The 16,914-nt window shown below is 41.9% G+C and overlaps 1 protein-coding gene across 1 annotated transcript in view; it reads left to right on the top strand.

Moving 5' to 3' along the window:
• MCF2L2 (MCF.2 cell line derived transforming sequence-like 2) overlaps nucleotides 1–16,914 on the top strand; it is a 216,995-nt gene that overhangs the window by 72,960 nt on the left and 127,121 nt on the right. The window contains exons 8-13 of the mRNA XM_088131892.1: nucleotides 235–359; nucleotides 5,775–5,889; nucleotides 7,445–7,564; nucleotides 9,656–9,847; nucleotides 11,657–11,848; nucleotides 12,068–12,245. Of these exons, the coding sequence (XP_087988018.1) occupies nucleotides 235–359; nucleotides 5,775–5,889; nucleotides 7,445–7,564; nucleotides 9,656–9,847; nucleotides 11,657–11,848; nucleotides 12,068–12,245 (922 nt within the window). The remainder of the gene's footprint in view (nucleotides 1–234; nucleotides 360–5,774; nucleotides 5,890–7,444; nucleotides 7,565–9,655; nucleotides 9,848–11,656; nucleotides 11,849–12,067; nucleotides 12,246–16,914) is intronic.

The following is a 16,914-nucleotide window of genomic DNA, read 5'->3' on the forward strand; positions in this document are numbered from 1 at the left end:
ACTTGTTGGCAGAAGCAGCAGAAAACCTCTAATGCATCCAGTGGAGAGAGAGGGAGCCACCCAGGTCAGAGCTAATGTTCACTTCAAACATGGGCTAAAGAAGAGGGGAAATCAGTCATAACGAAATAAACCTATGATTCTTGGGGCTTGGCTTTAGCAATATGTGATGAATGTTGCAGGACCTTACGATGAAATGAGGACCTTTCTTTTTCCTTGTTTCCCAACACCCTACAGGATGAGCTGAAGTTAGCCGTGAAGCAGGGAGCCACGCTTCTGACTTGTATCAGAGAGCCTGTCTCACGAAGCGCCACCAGCAGACTCAGTGCTGATGAACTAGAAAATGTGGCAACGGTGGAAAGGTGAAGAACTCAAGATTGAACTAACCAGTTTTTCTGACAGGGCTGGAGAATTTATGCCCTTCCAAAAGTAGCTAGATTATATATAATTCCCAGCAGGGCTAGTAGTGGCGGGTGCTGGGAATTGTAGTTCAGCTATATCTGGAAGGCCAACAGTTCCCCATTCTGCCAAAGTGTGAATGTGCCTGTAATCTCAGAATGAGTAATTAATTGTTGTATTTATATAAATCTCCTTGGGATTGTTCTTCTGGGTGTTGGAGAAGGTTCCAGCCACGCTGTGCTTTGTGGGTTTTGACTTAGGGTATCAGCCAGTTGTGATTTATTCCCATAAACCGTGGTTATGGAAAACCATGGCTCTGTGCAGTGGTTGAACTCAGTCTGTTTGTGCACTAAAGAAAAATGATCAATTTATTGTGAACATGTTACAGAAAAACATAGCATGGAAATTTTAAGTTTGATAGGTCATGGCCAAATCACGTAACTTTGTATCTTGCTTAATTTGCTCTATCTAATTATGACTGTCTGTGGGATGGAGGGGAAGTGATTTCAGGCACGTCATGACATCATAACACAAATGATAAAAATTACCTAATTTCTGTGATGACATGTCACTCACAGTGTCTTCCTAGCTTCTGCAAGACACCTATGTATCTAACATCGGTATCAGTTTTTCATACACATTGCTCAAAGCTATAATGTGGATGATTTGATTTTGGCTTTACATGTGGTGTGAATCTTGGGGTTTGCACATCAGAACTGTGTGATGTGGCTATGTGAAACAAGCCACTATGACTTAGCCAACCAACTGTTATCAAAACAAGCCATAGCTTAGCATGAAAAGCGAATCAAGCTATTGAACCAGAAGCAACAGGAGAGAACCAGGTGAGGAATTACAGAGGAAAGACTGTCCCTTCCTTACTTAGAAATACTGTAGGAGGAACTCTTGTCACAGGTCTGCAGTTTAGGAGACAAAGTTCAGGACCAAAGATGGATGGTGTCTTGGTGTGTCTGTCTCACTGATAAATACAGTACAGCAGAGTAATGAGAAAAGGGTCACACATAGGAGTTAAGCCTTCCCCCTTTTACTGTGCTGGGTTCTGTGGATTTAAGTAATAATTTCACACATACTTCACTTCCTGACTGTCTCCAAATCTTGATCCTCTTGGCTTCTTGCAACTCAGAATTTAAAGTTGTGTCTCTTCTCTCTGTTCAGTAGGGAGGAGAAAGAGATTTCAGAGCAATCAAGAGGGGAGAGGGGAGATCTTCAGCCAAGCTTTAGATGCCGTCCTTCAGATATTCAGCTTTGGCTGTGCAGGCTTAACCCCCTTACCTCAGTGGGTTTCCATGACACACTGAACCATCAACTAACCTAACATAACCTTCTAACCTAAGATGTGGCTGGCTTCAGGATATTAAATTGCAAAACTCAAATAGCATATTTGAAGAACATTTGAAGTGGTTGCCATATAGGCTCAGTGATTTGTTTATCAAGCAAATAGGATCTCTATGACTGGCCTCTATAGGATGGCCAGGTTTAAAAGAAGTCATAGTTCCTGCACCATTCAGAGGGAATTCCAGGAGTGGTCAGTCCAGTTAGTCATAATAGCACAGGGCAAAAGTGTGTTGTTATGTTACAATGTCACTTTTTGGTTACTGTATTTAAGGAGCTTTTGTTTAAACAGTTGTGCTGGGTTGGATTGTAATGCAGTTCAGTGAAGTTCAACAAGGAACTCTTCTAATCCTACAGTAGGTCACAAGAACAGCAAGATAAACAAGTTTAGTTTGCTGATTTGAACCCCAGTTCTGGTTTTGCATGTCTGAGAATGCAGCCTAAATTAATTATGATAAAAATTCAGTGTTCTCTTGCTCTCACCTAATCAATTGGTCTGCACATAACTATGACTTCGTTAGTATCTGTGATTCAGAAAACTGCTTGCACAGTTTTAAAAATGCATGTGATGGGAATGGCCAGGAAAGGGAGAAGTGAATACATATCCAAAAAATGCCAGGATGATTTCATACTATTTTTTGAGACCAGGGCAATGGTGATGCTTCATGAAATGCAAAACAGAGTCAGCCTTCTCCTTTGGATGTGGTTTAGATTATGTGTTAAATATTATTTTAGATTTGAATTCTCATAACTTTCCAGATAATAAAGCACTTGTTAAAAGTTTAGCAAGTTTTTCCCCCACAACAGAATAAATACAAATAGTACAAAAAAATGAAACCATTAGGGCACTTGAGATAAATTTAGTGGAAAAGAAGGTTCACAGTACAGACAATAAAATCAGATAGATAACAATATTTTGGCTGCCTTTTTTCTTAGCAATTAACTTTCCCCTGAAGATTTAAGGAAAAGTAATAGGGGGAAAATAAATCTTTAAGGCAAAGGAAAAATCACTGAGAGAAGAAATAATTCCTTCAGATCGGAGGCCTACATGATCTCTCTCAACGTGTTGAAAGAAAAAAAGCACATGAGCCACTTTCATGATTATGACATTCCGTGGCCACAATCCATATATGCCCTCTCCATCTTCAAGCTTCTTCATGCTTGGAATGCAATCAAGAGTACATCAGTATATACAGTCAGGTCCAGAAATATTGGGACATCGACACAATTCTAACATCTTTGGCTCTATACACCACCACAATGGATTTGGAATGAAACAAACACAATGTGCCTTAACTGCAGACTGTCAGCTTTAATTTGAGGGTATGTACATCCAACTCAGGTGAACGGTGTAGGAATTACAACAGTTTGCATATGTGCCTCCCACTTGTTAAGGGACCAAAAGTAATGGACAATTGGCTTCTCAGCTGTTCCATGGCCAGGTGTGTGATATTCCCTCAATACCCCAATTACAATGTGCAGATAAAAGGCCCAGAGTTCATTTCAAGTGTGCTATGTGCATTTGGAATCTGTTGCTGTCAACTCTCAAGATGAGATCCAAAGAGCTGTCACTATCAGTGAAGCAAGCCATCATTAGGCTGAAGAAACAAAACAAACCTATCAGAGAGATAGCAAGAACATTAGGTGTGGCCAAAACAACTGTTTGGAACATTCTCAAAAAGAAGGAGTGCACCAGTGAGCTCAGCAACACCAAAAGACCCGGGAGACAACGGAAAACAACTGTGGTGGATGACCAAAGAATCCTTTCCCTCGTGAAGAAAACACCCTTCACAACAGTTGGCCAGATCAAGAACACTCTCCAGGAGGTAGGTGTATGTGTGTCAAAGTCAACAATCAAAAGAAGACTTCACGAGAGTGAATACAGAGGGTTCACCACAAGATGTAAACCATTGGTGAGCCTCAAAAACAGGAAGGCCAGATTAGAGTTTGCCAAACAACATCTAAAAAAGCCTTCACAGTTCTGGAACAACATCCTATGGACAGATGAGACCAAGGTCAACTTGTACCAGAGTGATGGGAAGAGAAGAGTATGGAGAAGGAAAGGAACTGCTCATGATCCTAAGCATACCACCTCATCAGTGAAGCATGGTGGTGGTAGTGTCATGGTGTGGGCATGTATGGCTGCCAATGGAACTGGTTCTCTTGTATTTATTGATGATGTGACTGCTGACAAAAGCAGCAGGATGAATTCTGCAGTGTTTTGGGAAATATTATCTGCTCACATTCAGCCAAATGCTGCAGAACTCATTGGACAGCGCTTCACAGTACAGATGGACAATGACCCAAAGCATACTGCAAAAGCAACCAAAGAGTCTTTGAAGGGACAGAAGTGGAATGTTATGCAATGGCCAAGTCAATCACCTGACCTGAATCCCATTGAGCATGCATTTCACTTGCTGAAGACAAAACTGAAGGGAAAATGCCCCAAGAACAAGCAGGAACTGAAGACAGTTGCAGTAGAGGCCTGGCAGAGCATCACCAGGGATGAAACCCAGCGTCTGGTGATGTCTATGCGTTCCAGGCTTCAGGCTGTGATTGACTGCAACGGATTTGCAACCAAGTATTAAAAAGGGAAAGTTTGATTTATGATTATTATTCTGTCCCATTACTTTTGGTCCCTTAACAAATGGGAGGCACATATGCAAACTGTTGTAATTCCTACACCGTTCACCTGAGTTGGACGTACATACCCTCAAATTAAAGCTGACAGTCTGCAGTTAAAGCACATTGTGTTTGTTTCATTCCAAATCCATTGTGGTGGTATATAGAGCCAAAGATGTTAGAATTGTGTCGATGTCCCAATATTTCTGGACCTGACTGTACATACTAGATGCATTTACACAATACATTAATCCATTGTTGGGTTCACACAGTACATTGCACCATTAACAAAATAAACTGAACTCACCCAACATGCTAAGAGAGATGCACCCATGGACACACACATACAATCTAACTTTTGTTCGATTTTGTGTGTACCAGGCTTCTCCCTAGCAGACTACTGATAGTTAATAGGCATGCAAGAATTTTCGAACTTCTGATTAAGTAAATTTATTGTAGAAAAGGTACAAAGCCATTATGAAAGATTTCAGTTGACTTCTGTGCATCAAATGTGAGTCCAATTTATCATAAAAACACTGATCAAATTGTAGTACCTCATTTGCTTGCCCAAACTCTGCAGTGGTCTAGATTTTCAGACTTGCAAGATTGATGTTAGCCCTGTGAGGTTATCCAGACAAGAAGTACAACTAGGAGTACTAGCTCTATCTATTTGCAAAGTTACATTACCAGAACCTTGCAAGACTGAAAGTATTTCTCCCCTCCTTTCCTTTTGTTCTCTGGAAAACTAGAGAAGGTCCCTTCTGAAATGCTTCCCACATCCCCTCCTCTCCTTTGGTGGGCTGAGATAACTTTTACATGCTGGTTGTCCAGTCTGCAGCTCTCCCTCCCTCTTTCCGAAGGTCATTTCCACATACCATTACACTACCCATTTGTAATCCCACAGCTTTGCCACTAAACCATAGCGGCTCTTTGGCTGAGAAGGAGGGACTGGCTCAAAGGGAGTTTCATGTCTGAGGTGGGGACAGAAACCTGGTTCTCCCCACTCCTAATCAAACACATTAGCCAGTACACCACACTGAATCTCTTTAGGATAATTAATTAATAAATTTAGCCTCTCTTCGGACTTCTTAACTGTCAGAATCCTTAGATGGCGGGCTGCTTTTTTATGGTGAGTACAATTTGTAAGGAGCTTCCAGAGCCAAAGTATAGCTCTGTTGTAGCTTTTTGCTTTTTCATGCTTGCTTTATTTCTCAGAGTTATAGGAACAAACTTGTGTTCTAAATCAAGAACTAGGACAATGCCTTAAATGAGGATTTGTCGCTGTGCAAGTGTCCCATCTCCATGGAGAAAGAGATCGGTTGATCTCTGCTTGCTTTAGTACCCTGAAATTAAAAGGAAGAAGCCATGTTCTTGAATCAAATGTAATTCTGTCATTTTTTTGACAGGTTGCTTGCCCAGTTGGATGAAACAGAAAGAGCTTTTGATCAGTTTTGGTCCAAGCATCACCTAAAATTAGAGCAGTGCTTGCAGCTCCGTCATTTTGAACAGAATTTCCGAGAGGTACTGTTTTGCATATCTCTTAACTGTTAGATTTGTTTCCCCTCCACTGTTTCCTTCTTGGGAAATAACTTGCAGATCAACTTTGTTCCATATATTTGTATAAGGAAATATGTATTATTCTCCCCCACCCCAAAACCAAATCTATAAGAAAGTAAAATAGATATTCTGCTTACAGTTCACCTGGCCCACTGTCAGTCAGTGATTCTAGGCGGGATTTCAGAATAGGGGAACTTGCTCAACCTTAAAATGTCCAGGCTTTTATATCTAAACTTCAGATGATGTGGGAAAGTCACAGCTACACGAATGGGTGTTTTCCTTCCAAGGCAGCTGTGATCAGAATAGCAACTCTGGGGAAAAAAATATTTATTCCTCTTACACCCGTGTGTTGTGTTTGAAATGGAAAATGCTGCCCCAGTCTCAGAGCTAATGCTGACCCCTTGGAGATGAGAACTGAACAAGGACAACTGAGGGCCGTCTTCTCTGAGACAATCCTTTAAATATTTGAAGATGGTTATCATAGTTTCCTGGTCTGTTACCATCCTTTCTCACTAGATGTGTTCCTGGTCCTTAAATTAAGAGATCAGCAGCAAGTTATGGTCCCAACTCATTCCATAATATATATACTTATTTGAGTTGCACAACCAAGAACATGTAATTGCTACAGAATCATGGAAAAGCTTTATGGATATGTAAAAATAATTCATGGGTGCCTTGAAAGCCTGATCTATAAACAGTGATTTAGCTGATACTTCTGTCACAACCACCGAGAAACTAGTCTGGGTTTTCTATAATATAGTACAGGTAGTCCTCATTTACCAACCACAGTAGGGACCAGCAACTCCATCACGAAATGGCATGATTGTTAAGTGTGACATCATGGGACTGCACCAACTTATACAGTCAGTTCCAGCTGCGGACGTTAAGCGAATCACCGTAGGTCCTTAAGTGTGACATCACAGGACCATGACTTGCAACTTCCTGTCGGCTTCCCCATTAACTTTGCTTGTGAGAAACTGGCTGTGAAGGTCACAAATGGCCATCCCATTACTGTGGGATGCTGCGACCATTGTAAATGCACACCAGTTGCCAAGCGCCCAAATCACAATCACGTGATTGCAGGGATGCTGCAATGGCCGGAACTTCAAGGACTTATCGTAAAACTACTTTTTCAGCGTGGTCGTAAGTTTGAACTGTTGCTGAATGAATGTTCAGTAAGCGAGGACTACCTGTATGTACAATAATAATCCATGACTGTTGCAGCGTTTCCCAAACTGGCATCCCTGAATTGTATTAGATTACAAATTCCATTCTCATCCAGCAGGCAACACTAAGTGCTCTCTGAAGGACATCAAATTATGAAAAGCTGTTTTATTATTCTACTTCTTGATAGACAGCATGTGTTTTCTATCTATCTATCTGCTGCCTGTCTGTCTGTCTTGGTAGAAGAATAATTATGTTCCTTTCACTGTCTATGATTTGCCTTGATTACTGCACTCTAACAGCCAGGAGATTGTAGCAAATTTGCTCCATCTTTTTATGCCCATTTTCCTTGTAGGTCAAATTGGCACTGGACAACTTGATGGAACTGCAGGCAGCTTTCACAGATATTGGAGACAGTGTCTCTCGCGTGGAGCATATCCTGAAGGGGCGAAGACAGTTAGAAGAGAAAGGACAGGTAAATCATTGGTATTTGAAATACAGGTCATCCTCGCTTAACAACCATAATTGGGACTGGGAACGTTGTCATTAAGCAAGACATCATGTAACTGCAACGGACTTACAGCGCCACTTCTGCCACAGTTGATAAGCAAATCACCTGTGGTCGTTAAGCGAGATATCCTATTATCATGACTTGCAATTTTACTGCTGGCTTCTCCATTGACTCTGCTTGTTGGAAGCCATCTGTGAAGTATGGAAATGGCAGTCACATGACTGCAGACGCTGCAAGAGTTGTAAATGTGAGGATGGGTCATAAACTTACTTTTTCAGTGCTGTTGTAACTTTGAGTGGTCACTAAACAAGGCAGTTAAGCAAGGACTACCTGTAAATATGACTCCAGCAAAACAGTGCAGCATGGAGACTGCAAATTTCAAGACATTTTATTCCCTGTTTTCTTTGTCTCCTTCCTCAAGAGTCCATCAATCCTCATGTTCAGTTCTCAGGGAATGTTTTTTTTCTTGCAGGGTGGAGGGAGATTCCTTCCTTAGGACTTTTTAACTAGAAACAGTTTTGTGGAACTGATCACAGGTGTCTAGAAGCCATCTGCACCATTCTTGGCAGACCATGTTAGTGTAAGTCACAGGGATATAACCTAGGTTTGTCTGGTTATTGTAGATGCTTTTCACCTTGTAGATTTCAAGGTGTGGAGAGAAGAGGGCTGTCACCTGTTTATTCACCGCTTCTCAGCTAGAACAGAACTAGTTTCCTGCAAGAGGGGTGGATTTCCCTTTTCTTAAAAGAAGCACTAATAAGGTCTCTACTGAAGAAATCCATCCTTGACCTGTAGAAAGATCTGTACAATTTCATTTGAACATATTCTGTTTCTGGGAAACACGATTGAGAAAATTATGGCCTTTAACATCTGGTAATGATTTTCTGTACCATTTCAGTTAAGCTTTTAGCCAGGATAGGATACTAAAACTGCTTTAGTAGCCTTCATACTGTAGATGAACGAGAGTAGAAACTGGATGGGGGGAGTATGGCTCTCTCAGTTCTCCTGGACCTCTTGGGGTCTTTTGATATCATTAGTCGTGATATCCTTTTGGATAATCTGTAGGAATTGGGGGACAGTGTTTTATAATCAGTCTGCATCCAGGAGATAGTCCTGGTGGACTACAATTTGATATCTAAGCTATTGACTTATGGTATATCATAGGGTTCCTTCTCTTCTCCCATGATGTTCATCATCTACATGAAACCACTAAAGTCATTCAGAGTTTTGAAGTGGAATGTTATCAGATCTGTTGTTCCTTACCATCCGACTTCAAGGAAGCAGTCAGTATCCTTGAATTTTGCTTACATACCATAAAGAACAAGCTGAAATTAAATCCTGATAAGATGTTGGGGATTGGTGGCCCCTGGGATTGGGGTTCAACCTGTTTCGGAAGAGGGTTGCACTCCCCCTGAAAGAGCAGATTTGTAATTTGGAAATGTTCCCAAACTCAACTGTCACTGTGTCAGAAGCCGCAACTTTGGAGGGCAGCACTCCTGCGCAATTGTGCTGACTCCTTCCTAAACCAGTCAGATTTCATGATCGTTATCCCTGCACGTTTTGACTATTGCAAAGGATCAGCTGGCTGCTAACTTTGGCAAGGGATGGGGATCAAATTATGCCAGAACTGAAAAATCTGCACTGGTTGCTGATTGCTTATAGCCATCATTAACGTGTTGATATTGGCTTTTAAAGCCCTGATGTCAGGCTCCCTGGCAAAATCTCAGTTTGGCACAGCTCAGCTGCTAGATCTAAACTTGACTTAAGGTTCAGCATAGGCCCAGCAGGGTTAGATAAGAATCTTTTTTGCATACTAGGATGAAGATACATAAAGGAAGCGTTTGTCAGTGTGAGGGTGCAAATTTATTTTGTGCCCGTGGCAGTTCAGTTCATGTTTCAGTGGATTTCATAAAGTTCAGTTCATATCAGAAAAGGATGTCTTACCAAAACAATGGTAGTTTTTGACCCTTCATGTAGATGGCTGAAACTTCAATGAAATTCTGGATTCTTTTCTTAACCTTTTCGATGTTTTCTATGTCCTTCCTTCTTTTACAGGAACCTTTGGAAAAAGCCCAGTCTTTAGCTATCCATGGAGACCAGCTGATCCAAAACAACCATTATGCAGTTGACTCCATTAGACCAAAGTGTGTTGAACTCAGGCGCATCTGTGATGACTTTGCCAATGAAACCAAGAAAAAATATGATATCTTGGGGAAATCCCTCGAATTACACAGGCAGTTAGATAAAGTAAGAGGCTTGGAAACTGTGAATAAAGGTCGTAAAAATGTAATTGCTCAACGGCATTAAAAATGAACAGAACAGTATAACTATCAGCTACCTAAAAAAATTGGAACTCTGCACCAAAAGTTTCAAATCGTGGTATCAGGAAACCAAATTCTATAACCACGCTGTTTTTACTTGCTATATCAGGTCTTTCCAAACTTTCCAGCCTTTGCAAATGTTTATGTCTGCCAAGTGTTTTTTTTTCTCTTAGAAACTTCCTCAGCCTCTTAAATGTTTTTTTTCCAGATTTTGCTACAGGAAAGTTGTTTCAACATAAATATAATTAACATGCATATTGTACAAATGCACAATGAACCGCTTGTTAACTGCATTACTGTCAGATGAGTTGATATAGGTAACTGAGTTGCCACGTGTCACCTTGATTGAAGGTGAAATTGCTTAGTTACCAGATATGTAAAAGTTCAGATTAATTTAAGTATGGTTTACTGAACAGAGTTTTCTGGGTAAGCATGAGATATTGAACCTTAAATTAATCACAGGCTGAGTTCATGCAACAAGCTAAGTATGGAAGCTAGGTTGAAATATGGCTAGCAATGTGTGTTATGAACATGGACACAGTGTGGCAATTAATTTGATGAGTTAATGAAGCTTGGATGATGAAATTTTCTGTATATTACTGGATCTGTTTCCTGCTGCAAGCTCTTGAAGGAGTGTGCAAAACATCCCATCTTAGTGCATTCTGGGTGATCCATCATAGAACATCCCAAGTGTTTTGAAAGTGTTCTGACCTCTGGACATACAGAACACCTTGTTTGGGGTATGGGATATTATACAGTGGTACCTTGGTTCACGAACTTAATTCGTTCCGCGACTCTGGTCGCGACCCAAATTGGTCGCGACCCGAATCAAATTTCCCCATAAGGTTCAGTGTAAATACGGTTAATCCGTTCTGACCCCTCCGAATTTGGTGGGGACCCGATTTTGGTGGCGTCCCGAATCAAATTTCCTCATAAGGTTCGATGTAATTAAGGTTAATCCGTTCTGAACCATATTTTTTTTTTTTAAACCGCAAAAATATGAAACAAAATACAGTACGAAGAGAGAGAACGCTAACCTTGCTCAACGCGACTTCTGGCGTGGAGGACAGGAAGGCGGGTGGGGAGGCGGTTGTTGCTTGGAGGGAGAGTCCCCCTCCTTACAGGAAGCCACGACCACGTGTCACGGGAGGGAAAATGGCCACGGATCCTGTTCGTCACCCGATCCGGCATTCGCGAACGGAGGCAAAATTTTGCGAACGGTGCTGTTTGTGACCTGAATTGGTCGTGAACAGAAGCGTTCGTGACCCAAGGTACCACTGTATTTTGCACAGCAGAAAACAAAAATCTTTATAGAGGGCCACAGTCATATTCTGCTATACGCTTTCAAGAGAACTCAACATCAGTACTGAATTTAGTCTGAAATCTAGAGAAGAGAAAGGAACACAGGCCGGGAAAGGCATAAAATTTTTGGTGCACCATTTTCTGTATGGTGAACTTTCAAAGTTGTGACCCACATAAAAAAGGGCGGGACTTGGATCACATGGTTATGGCCACCATGAGAACTTTTGTGATCCCTTCTCTGCTGACGCTCCTGCCTCTAGTGCTAACTGGATTGAAATGGTGTATACTTGTAATACATTAAAGAATGGTGCCAACTCTTCCTTTCCCTGCTCCCCTGAAATGTACCTACTTGCACCATGAGGACCCAGTGATTGATACAAGAGGAAATGTATGGTTTGAGGTTCTAAGAACATATTTCTCTCCTCTTTTCAAGGCTAGCCAGTGGGGTGAAGCTGGAATCTACCTCTTAGCTTCCCAAGCTGTAGACAAATGCCAAACACAAGAGGGAGCTGAAACTGCACTTTGTGAGATAGAGAAGTTTCTGGAAACTCTCAAAGACCACCAGCTGCTGAATGCAAAGGAGTTCTACAACCAGTTTGATACGATTCTCACCCCAGAAATAAAGGTAAGAACCTAAGGAGGCAGCCAGTGTTTGATGAAGGTTCATCCAAGGGTATTTGGAAGTATGCTGCCTTCAGATCTGAAGGCTGCTCAACAGCGATCTAGACTAAAGTCCATTGATAGTCAATGCCAAGACCCTTAGAGTCGGGTGGTGAAGGGGTGCTTTTGAATAAAACATTGCATTGGTCCTTTATACACCCCAATTTAATTTTTTCTTCCACAGAGCAATGCCCAAAGAGTTCTACAGAAACTAGAAGATGTACAAGAAATGTTTGAGAAGAGACAAGTCAGCCTGAAGAAGTTGGCAGCAAAGCAGACCCGGCCAGTGCAACCCGTTGCACCTCATCCTGAGTCATCACCCAAGCGAGCCTCTCCTAAAACTGTCCGTCCTGCCCCATTGGGTAAGATGGGTGGGGTGGGGTGGGGTGGAGCGATTCTGGAACCCCATATTTAAAGAGATGGTTGCTCTTGGCTGGGTGTGATCTGCCTATCTCCTTTCTCTGTTTACTCTAGATAGCTTAGTGCTGTGTTGGCTCCTCACAGAGTTATAGGACCCAGTTTAAGAGTCTTTTTATCACCTGAACACTTCTGCATATTTGCTCTCAAGGTAGTCCTATAGGTCCGGCACTCTGAATTTGGAAACTCTGTGTCATAGTTCTCCAACCTGGTGTCCTTACAACTCCTGAAATGCTCTGTAGTGGGAGGATTCTGCAGAGGAACCTGTTAGCAAGTTGTGTTCTCCCCTTTAAATAATCACCAGTCTGGGGTCCTTAAATTGGGTTTTTTTCCACTGAGCAAGGGCTTGAGCTCTATGGTCTTGCTAGCATTCTCTGATTGCAGCCTAGGCAAACATAGGGGAAAATAGCACAATTAGGTCTTTTTTATTCTTACTTCTGGTGAATAATAAGGGTAAAATATCCATTGTCTTGCACAGCCTGGAGCTTACTTGAGGCAGACAGATACCATTTTTTGGGACAGCAAGAATATAATGGGAAACATAGGAAGGAAAGGGAATTCATATGTGTGCTATCTGTAACTGAATACAAGGCTGCTGCTGGTAAAGGAATACAACACACAAAAATTAGAGGACTTGTGCTTGGATTGCTTGTAGATAAGAAAATTAATTTCTTTTTCAGCAGCACTGAAATTCCTTTCCATTCCTTTTCTCCATGTTGCTCCATCCTGTTTGCTTGTGATTCAGGACCCAGGTCCCAGATCCCTTTTCCCTGCACACACCCCTTCCAGCTATACACATCTTAGGGAGCATTTAAGAAAGGTCCAACAATTTATTTACTTAATAAAGCAGATTGACTGGTGGAAGAGGTTGCAAGCTGATGTTGAGAACAGAAGGAGGGCTATTTTGCTGTTTAGTTTTTATTGGTTAATTTCTGATTGGTGATGGGAGATCGTGTTAGAAATAAAAATTTTGTTTGCTTGTCAGCAAGGAGATCCACAAGGAATCAAAAAAGTCAAGATGGCACCAAGAGACCTGTGATCAAAGCCCCACCCCCTTTTTACCAGCATTATAAATGATGGAAATCTCTTCTAAGGAATGTTTGATGGCCCCCATGCTGTGTTTTAGCAAACAATGTAAAAAGAAACAATGTTGGGATTTATGAAATAAAGCAATTCCTAGATCAGACTGCCTTTAAGATTGCCTGCTACATGCCACAGGCATAGAATCTTAGCTTTCATTATTTTGCTTTTTTTGTCTTTCAAGCAGCACATTTCTAGTTTTTTCTCTCTTAGAGAGCTATTTCTCACTAAGACACAAGTGGCACAGTGCATTAGCTGCGTAATTTGTTTTTTTAAATAGCAGCTGCAAAAAGGGGTAATGAGGATCAGGGTTGCAGACAAGGGAGAACATTTTGAAATGCTGCAAGATTGCGGGCATGGCATTGTGGTCCAAGTTCCACGCCTTTTATATGTGTTTTGAGTTGATGACATATGCGCATACTAGAAGGTGCAGGGCACAGTTGACAGTTGTGACAACTGCAGCTGCCATCTTTCAGATATTGATCTTCATCTGCAGACACCCCTGTTCCAGCTTCTCTTCCAATGCAATAGTATATTCTGGGACAGGGATTTTCAGAAAACAATTTCCTTTTCCTTTCCCATTCGCTGTGTTAAATTTAAAAAGCATAAATACCATAAAGAGACCCCTTCATGGATCACTGCCTTGTCGTGGCGAAGGGGCTTGCGTAACTCAGTGAAGCCATGAGCTATACCGTGCAGGGCCACCCAAGACGGACAGGTCATGACAGAGAGTTCTGACAAAATGTGGTCCACTGGAGAAGGAAATGGCAACCCACTCCAGTATCCTTGCCAAGAAAACCCCATGGACAATGTTAGAAGGCTAAAAGATATGACGCCGGAAGATGAGCCCCTTAGGTCGGAAGGTGTCCAATATGCTACTGGGGAAGAGCGGAGGGCAATTCCAAGTAGCTCCAGAAAGAGTGAAGCGGCTGGGCCAAAGCCGAAAGGACGTTCAGCTGTGGATGTATCTGGAAGCGAAAAGAAGGTCTGATGCTGTAAAGAACAATATTGTATAGGTACCTGGAATGTAAGATCTATGAACCAAGGCAAGCTGGATGTGGTCAAACATGAGATGACAAGATTGAACGTCGATATCTTGGGAATCAGCGAACTGAAATGGACGGGAATGGGTGAATTTAATTCGGGTGACCATTATATCTACTACTGTGGGCAAGAAACCCTTAGAAGAAATGGAGTTGCACTCATAGTGAATAAGAGAGTGGGAAAGGCAGTAATGGGGTACAACCTCAAAAACGACAGAATGATCTCAGTGCGTATCCAAGGCAAACCATTCAATATCACAGTCATCCAAGTCTATGCCCCAACCACTGATGCTGAAGAAGCTGAAGTTGACCGCTTCTATGAAGACCTACAACACCTTCTAGAACTAGCACCAAAAAAAGATGTCCTTTTCATCATAGGGGATTGGAATGCTAAAGTAGGAAGTCAAGGAGTAATCGGAATAACAGGCAAGTTTGGCCTTGGAGCACAAAATGAAGCAGGGCAAAGGCTAATAGAGTTCTGTCAAGAGAACAAGCTAGTCATAGCAAACACTCTTTTCCAACAACACAAGAGACGACTCTACACATGGACATCACCAGATGGTCAATACCGAAACCAGATTGATTATATACTTTGCAGCCAAAGATGGAGAAGCTCTATACAGACAGCAAAAACAAGACCAGGAGCTGACTGTGGCTCAGATCATGAGCTTCTTACTGCAAAATTTAGGCTTAAATTGAAGAATGTAGGGAAAACCACTAGACCACTCAGGTATGACTTAGATCATATTCCTTGTGAGTACACAGTGAAGGTGATGAATAGATTTAGAGGATTAGATTTGGTAGACAGAGTGCCTGAAGAACTATGGACAGAGGTCCGTAACATTGTACAGGAGGCAGCAACTAAAACCATCCCAAAGAAAAAGAAATGCAAGAAAGCAAAATGGCTGTCTGATGAGGCTTTACAAATAGCTGTGGAAAGAAGGAATGCGAAAAGCAAGGGTGAAAGGGAAAGATATAAGCAACTGAATGCAGATTTCCAGAGAATAGCAAGGAGAGATAAGAAGGCCTTCTTAAATGAACAATGCAAAGAAATTGAGGAAAACAATAGAATGGGGAAGACTAGAGATCTCTACAAGAAAATTGGAGATATGAAAGGAACGTTTAGTGCAAAGATGGACATGATAAAGGACAAAAAAGGCAGGGACCTAACAGAAGCAGAAGAGATTAAGAAGAGGTGGCAAGAATACACAGAAGAACTATACAAGAAAGATCTTAATGTCCCTGATGTCCACGCTGGTGTGATCACTGACCTTGAGCCAGACATCCTAGAGAGTGAAGTCAAGTGGGCCTTAGGAAGCATTGCTAACAACAAAGCTAGTGGAGATGACAGTATTCCAGCTGAGTTATTTAAAATACTAAAAGATGATGGTGTTAAAGTGCTGCACTCAATATGCCAGCAAGTTTGGAAAACGCAACAGTGGCCACGGGATTGGAAAAGGTCAGTTCATGTTCCAATTCCAAAGAAGGGCAACGCCAAAGAATGCTCAAACTATCGCACAATTGCACTCATTTCACATGCTAGCAAGGTTATGCTCAAAATCCTACAAGCTAGGCTTCAGCAATACATGAACCGAGAACTACCGGATGTACAAGCTGGGTTTCGAAGAGGCAGAGGAACTAGAGATCAAATCGCCAACATTCGCTGGATCATGGAGAAAGCACGAGAGTTCCAGAAAAATATCTACTTCTGCTTCATTGACTATGCAAAAGCCTTTGATTGTGTGGATCACAACAAACTGTGGCAAATTCTTAAAGAGATGGGAGTACCAGACCACCTTACCTGTCTCCTGAGAAATCTGTATGCGGGCCAAGAAGCAACAGTCAGAACCGGTCATGGAACAACCGATTGGTTCAAAATAGGGAAAGGTGTACGACAAGGCTGTATACTGTCACCCTGCTTATTTAACCTATATGCAGAGTACATCATGAGAAATGCCAGGCTGGAAGAATCACAAGCCGGAATTAAGATTGCAGGGAGAATCATCAACAACCTCAGATATGCGGACGATACCACCCTAATGGCAGAAAGTGAAGAAGAACTAAAGAGCCTCTTGATGAGGGTGAAAGAGGAGAGTGCAAAAGCTGGCTTGAAACTCAACATTAAAAAAACTAAGATCATGGCATCTGGACCCATCAATTCCTGGCAAATAGAAGGGGTAGAAATGGAAGCAGTAACAGACTTCATTTATTTGGGCTCCAAGATCACTGCAGACGGAGACTGCAGCCATGAAATTAAAAGACGCTTGCTCCTTGGGAGGAAAGCTATGGCAAGCCTAGATAGCATATTAAAAAGCAGAGACGTCACCTTGCCGACAAAGATCCGCATAGTCAAAGCTATGGTTTTTCCAGTAGTAATGTATGGCTGTGAGAGCTGGACCATAAAAAGGCCGAGCGCCTAAGAATTGATGCCTTTGAACTGTGGTGCTGGAGAAGACTCTTGAGAGTCCCCTGGACTGCTAGGAGGTCAAAC

This window comes from Python bivittatus, unplaced genomic scaffold, assembly GCF_059951505.1.
Source record: "Python bivittatus isolate LINGU-HERP-01145 unplaced genomic scaffold, Pbiv_v1 ctg000980_np1212, whole genome shotgun sequence".
NCBI lineage: Eukaryota > Metazoa > Chordata > Lepidosauria > Squamata > Pythonidae > Python > Python bivittatus.